The 6374-nt window shown below is 53.9% G+C and overlaps 1 protein-coding gene across 1 annotated transcript; it reads right to left on the minus strand.

Annotated features, from left to right (window-relative positions):
* Positions 1-1435: 1435 nt before the first annotated feature.
* LOC122393927 lies at positions 1436-4405 on the minus strand. Its single transcript, XM_043390407.1, has 5 exons — positions 4368-4405; positions 2724-3535; positions 2470-2598; positions 2223-2351; positions 1436-2104 (listed from the first exon to the last, which is right to left on the minus strand). Exons 2-5 carry the CDS (start codon positions 2742-2744, stop codon positions 1871-1873), a joined length of 513 nt encoding a protein of 170 aa, XP_043246342.1. The 5' UTR covers positions 2745-3535; positions 4368-4405; the 3' UTR covers positions 1436-1870.
* Positions 4406-6374: the final 1969 nt, after the last annotated feature.

A 6374-nucleotide genomic window follows, 5' to 3' on the forward strand; every position in this document is an offset into this window, starting at 1 on the left:
AACGGCATCAAGGTCCAGCGGACTGTCGTCACGATGGCCTCGCAGTGCCAACTCTTGAGCACCGCAGAGCAGCACAGTCTGGATCACCGGCAGAAGTCTTTTCTTGTAGTCTGCTTCTTGCTGTTCCCGCTTCCTTCTTTCTTCTCTCCTCTGTCCATCCACCAGCTCGTCGATGCCCATTCTTCCCATCAGGACTTCTTCAACCATTGTGACCGCGTCTGCATGATACTCCGTGGTTTGGTGCTGACGCAGATGCCGTTTTGCGTCTTTGAACCGCTTGAATGGCTCAGTGACGAAACTTCTCAGCGCCTGGTCTCCTGAAGCCCTCCCGCTGATTTGCCTCCCCATCAGCACACAGTATCGACAAAAGCCGCCTTCAAGTCCCGGCACAGCACTGTAAGTGAGCCAGGGAAACTCAGCGATGTGATCTCGCTGGAACTTCCGATTTTTACCGCCAGCATCAGGAACCACTGGGAATCGGTATGATGGCGGCGGAGTCCATGGGTCTTTCAGAAGTCGTCTTCTCTCCTCCAACGGGAGCTGTTTCGCGCAGACGTAGTTGCCAATGTCATCCGGATGCACAGAGGATGCGACAGCATTGCAGGATCCAGGCGCTGAAAGAAAGGAAGGTAGGATGTAGAGGAAAAGGACACAGAAGTTTGCAGTACCGTAATTGAAGGACGCAAGACCAAAGTGAAAGTAACGTACTCGTTCGACTGGCTGGGACATGGCGTAATGAACTATCCCCAATTGAAAGGAAACCGGAAATGTTCGCCCACTTCAACATTAAACGCGATTAGTGACGACATCGTGCATATCATGTACATATAATGTTAACCCGCGCGTGCTACTGGTCTGAGTTTTCCATGCCGTGCTAGGGAAGGGGGAGGGGCGTTTTCAAGCTTCCCCCCCGTCGAACTCGGCTCCTGAGCCACGTAGCGACACGCGGTAGAAATTCGAAAGAGCGTCAAAAATAATGAAGAAAAATCTTCGGTCATTTTTTGGTTCAGGTCAAAGATCAGGTCACCAGAGATCATCGAAGGTCAAATTTTGCCCAGTTGAACAGCTTTTGACGAATCGGCGCGTGACTCGGGAACCATTACAGTTTGAGCGCCACGGAAAAGCGCATTCGATACTCAAACAGCCGTTTGTGAATTGTGACGATAGCGGACAGGTAAGTTAGGTAACACAGGTAGCCAATCAAGCTATCCAATATACTGACCGTTCCCGGAGTCCCGGTCATCGATGTCTGCAGCGGCGCCGCTCGTCGGCCTCTGCACACCGGCCGCTGGGACTGGCGGATGCGGCTGTCTGGTGGCAGCAGCCGACCCCGAACAGGACGGGAGAGGATCTGCCAAGGAGAGTCGGCGATAAGTAATTAGCTCAAACAGCCGTTTGTGAGTTGTGGCGATAGGATAGCGGACAGGTAAGTTAGGTAACACAGGTAGCCAATCAAGCTATCCAATATACTGACCGTTCCCGGAGTCCCGGTCATCGATGTCTGCAGCGGCGCCGCTCGTCGGCCTCTGCACACCGGCCGCTGGGACTGGCGGATGCGGCTGTCGGGTGGCAGCAGCCGACCCCGAACAGGACGGGAGAGGATCTGCCAAGGAGAGTCGGCGATAAGTAATTAGCTCAAACAGCCGTTTGTGAATTGTGGCGATAGCGGACAGGTAAGTTAGGTAACACAGGTAGCCAATCCAGCTATCCAATATACTGACCGTTCCCGGAGTCCCGGTCATCGATGTCTGCAGCGGCGCCGCTCGTCGGCCTCTGCACACCGGCCGCTGGGACTGGCGGATGCGGCTGTCTGGTGGCAGCAGCCGACCCCGAACAGGACGGGAGAGGATCTGCCAGGGAGAGTTGGCGATCAGTAGACAATAATTAGCTCAAACAGCCGTTTGTGAATTGTGACGATAGCGGACAGGTAAGTTAGGTAACACAGGTAGCCAATCAAGCTATCCAATATACTGACCGTTCCCGGAGTCCCGGTCATCGATGTTTGCAGCGGCGCCGCTCGTCGGCCTCTGCACACCGGCCGCTGGGACTGGCGGATGCGGCTGTCGGGTGGCATCAGCCGACCCGGAATAGGACGGGAGAGGATCTGCCAGGGAGAGTCGGCGATAAGTAATTAGCTCAAACAGCCGTTTGTGAATTGTGGCGATAGCGGACAGGTAAGTTCGGTAACACAGGTAGCCAATCAAGCTATCCAATATACTGACCGTTCCCGGAGTCCCGGTCATCGATGTCTGCAGCGGCGCCGCTCGTCGGCCTCTGCACACCGGCCGCTGGGACTGGCGGATGCGGCTGTCTGGTGGCAGCAGCCGACCCCGAACAGGACGGGAGAGGATCTGCCAGGGAGAGTCGGCGATCAGTAATTAGCTCAAACAGCCGTTTGTGAGTTGTGGCGATAGCGGACAGGTAAGTTAGGTAACACAGGTAGCCAATCAAGCTATCCAATATACTGACCGTTCCCGGAGTCCCGGTCATCGATGTCTGCAGCGGCGCCGCTCGTCGGCCTCTGCACACCGGCCGCTGGGACTGGCGGATGCGGCTGTCTGGTGGCAGCAGCCGACCCCGAACAGGACGGGAGAGGATCTGCCAGGGAGAGTTGGCGATCAGTAGACAATAATTAGCTCAAACAGCCGTTTGTGAATTGTGACGATAGCGGACAGGTAAGTTAGGTAACACAGGTAGCCAATCAAGCTATCCAATATACTGACCGTTCCCGGAGTCCCGGTCATCGATGTCTGCAGCGGCGCCGCTCGTCGGCCTCTGCACACCGGCCGCTGGGACTGGCGGATGCGGCTGTCTGGTGGCAGCAGCCGACCCGGAACAGGACGGGAGAGGATCTGCCAGGGAGAGTTGGCGATCAGTAGACAATAATTAGCTCAAACAGCCGTTTGTGAATTGTGACGATAGCGGACAGGTAAGTTAGGTAACACAGGTAGCCAATCAAGCTATCCAATATACTGACCGTTCCCGGAGTCCCGGTCATCGATGTCTGCAGCGGCGCCGCTCGTCGGCCTCTGCACACCGGCCGCTGGGACTGGCGGATGCGGCTGTCGGGTGGCAGCAGCCGACCCGGAACAGGACGGGAGAGGATGTGCCAGGGAGAGTCGGCGATCAGTAATTAGCTCAAACAGCCGTTTGTGAATTGTGGCGATAGCGGACAGGTAAGTTAGGTAACACAGGTAGCCAATCAAGCTATCCAATATACTGACCGTTCCCGGAGTCCCGGTCATCGATGTCTGCAGTGGCGCCGCTCGTCGGCCTCTGCACACCGGCCGACAAAAAGATAAAATGTATTACAAATATATTCCTAGCATTCCTAGCAAATATATTACAAACAAAAATTGGGATAATTACTTCTGATAAAAATTTAGGATACTGACCGTTAACAGCGCGTTCTCCAAAAAGAAAAGAGTCTAGTTTTTTGAATTTCCTAGCTTCATCGGCTGCCTCTTTTTGCCGTTTCCTTTTTCGCTTTTGAAAGCCACTAGCGTTCTTCCACATTGTTGACGCAAGATGCCACCTGCGGATCACATACATCACGGACCGAAGTAAACGGCAAGAGTCATAATAGGTAATCAAGGCATTTTGTCATTGAGGTCACGCCATGTCCATTTTATAAATTTTGTCAAATACCATAGCATTCAGTTGGCCTTGACGAGAGGATCACAATGGTAGGTAGAAATAGTTGGTATATAGCTCTAACAGCTTATACCTTCGACGTTATGGTGGTGGTGGTGGTGGGAGGATGACCGGGAGGGGGGAATCGTTTCATTGTCCAGTGTTTTTCTTCTTCTTCAGAACGACGGCAGGCGGAAGATTCCGAGAGGCCGTGCGACCTCCTGAGCGGCAGCGGCCTCAGCGGGAGCGACAGTTGGTCCGATGACTGGGCGTTGGCAATCCTTGCGACAGGACGAACTTGCAGTGTGACCCGTAGCGGGTAGATAGAGTAGAGTCACCCTGCTCCAAGCGTGAATTTTGAGTGCACTCAGCAGCCAGTAGATGGTGCCACCCATTTCCGGTGGCGAGCAGCAAGATATGGTGCCGACCGGGTACGTGGCGTGGGAGAGTACAAGACGTCGGCACTGCGATCGGGCATCTCAGAGCAAATGTTATGCAATCGGCGGTGCAGCACAAAAAAAAAAAACAGGCTAGTGTCGGAAGGCCACGGGCTCAAAACTCTGGAAACAAACGTAACCGTCGAAAGTGGACGAAGGACGTCTGCACTGGTAATGCTAAATCATGCAAAAGTGGGCAAGAGTCACCGTTTTATGGGTTGGTCAACAATTATTTACAAGAACAGGGGAGGTTAAAAACCTCATATTCACGTTACGCTTTATATATCTTTAACATACCTGTAAAAAAACGAACCGGAGCGATGCGAACTCCGTGCGATCCAAATTCCGAAGGACAAGGCCGTTAAACGTAAACATTCAGCTGACGCGAAGGTCATTAAAAAGATGCTACTAAATCGCAAAATTGAGGGCACTTCAAGATTTGAACAATGTCTGTGTAGAAATGAACTAACAACTTTTTCAATTAGAGGAAAACGGTTTAAGTAATAATGTGTACAGAGGGCCCTTAATTTGTACAGATGGCATCATGGCCTTCAGATTGTCCAGCACCAGAGGTCTACTGCCGGTACCGAGGGCCTCCTATAGGTATGTAAAGGGAGCCTCCTATCGTACAGAGAGCCTTCTGTTGGTACAAACTACAGTGTGCCTCTGATTTGTCAAGGAGGCCTCCTGTTGGTACGGATGGTCTCTCACGTGTACAGAGCGCTCCCGTTTGTACAGAGGGCATCTTATTCGTCCAGTGACCTCCTGTGGGTACAGAGTGCCTCTGTTTGTCAATTTTCCAGGGGGTCTCCTGTTGTACAGTTGTACAGGAGGCCTCCTATATGTGCAGGGGGCTTCTCATTTGCAAAAGAGGGTCTAATATTTTTCCAGGGGGCCTCCTGTTGGAACAGAGGGCCTCCTATCTGTACAGGGGGCCTCCCATTTGTACAGAGGGCCTCTTGCTCGTTTAGAGGGTCTCTGAGTTGCCCAGGGGGCCTCCTGCTGGTACAGAGGGCCTCATATTTGTCAAGGGGGCCTCCCGTTGCTACAGAGGGCCTCCCATTTGTACAGAGGGCCTCCCATGTGCACAAAGGCTTCCCATTCATGTACAGAGGGGGCCTCCCATGCGTGCAAAGGGCCTCCTGAAGGCACAGAGGGCCTCCTATCTGTACATGGGGCCTCCTATTGATATTGAGGGCCTCCCATTTGTACAGAGGGCCTCCTGTTAGTAGAGGGCCCAGGCCTCCTATCTGAACAGGGGCCTCCCATTTGTAAAGAGGGCCTCTTATTTGTCCAGGGGGCCTCCTGTTGGTAGAGGGCCCCTATTTGTCAAGGGGCCTCCTGCTGGTACACAGGGCCTCCTATATTGACCAAAGGACCTCCTGTCGGTAGCACTGATCAGTACCCGAGTTAAAAGTACCCGAAGCTCTGATCAGGTTCAGGGGCCTCCTAAAAATACCCGAGGAGGGGGGGGGGCCGGGCCCCAGGCCCCCCCCCCTTGGGTGCGCCACTGACAGCACGTGTTCCAGATGGCCTCCATTTCGCAGGATGCAGAGCTCCGTGCGCTTTCCAACCTCAGCGATGGCTTTGGCGCATGTCTGAGGCGTGATTGCACGCGCCACCTTTCGGATCGCCTTCTTTAGGTCCGGGAGACCCTCTGGTTTCATGGCGTACACCTGCGTCTTCATGAAGCCCCACAGATAAAAATCCAGGGGCGTCAGATCTGGGGAGTGGGCCGGCCACGGGATCTCGGTCTTCTGGCTGATCACGCGGCCTCCAAAGTGCTCCTCCAGCCAGGAGAGGGCCAATCTTGAGGTGTGGGGAGGTGCCCGTCTTGCTGAAACCAGATGTTCTCGGTGGAAACATCCGGATCTGTCACTAGTGTGCGCCAGAGCCTCTCCAGCACTTTGACGTAACGCTCCTTGTTGATGGTGATGGTGGCGCCGTTCGAGGTCTCGAAGAAAAATGGCCCGATAAGGCCACCAGCGGTCACAGCACACCAACACGTCACCTTCGGGCTGTGCATCGGGCTCTCCTGCACTGTGTCTGGACGGCTGGAAGCCCACAATCGGCTGTTCTGGCTGTTGACAGTGCCGTTCAAATGAAAGTGTGCTTCGTCGCTGAAGATGATCCGTTTCAAGAACGCAGGATCCGAGTCAGTCTTCTCCTTCAGCCAGTTCGAAAACGCCAGTCGTTGTTCCTGATCACCGTCATAGAGTTTCTGGTGGGTGGTGATCCTAAAGGGAGTAAGCTTCAAGTCTTCACGCAAGATATGGCGGACGGTAGTGTGACTGGTTCCTATCT

The sequence above is a fragment of the Amphibalanus amphitrite genome, unplaced genomic scaffold, assembly GCF_019059575.1.
Source record: "Amphibalanus amphitrite isolate SeventyFive unplaced genomic scaffold, NRLGWU_Aamphi_draft 000563F_arrow, whole genome shotgun sequence".
Taxonomy (NCBI): Eukaryota; Metazoa; Arthropoda; class Thecostraca; order Balanomorpha; family Balanidae; genus Amphibalanus; species Amphibalanus amphitrite.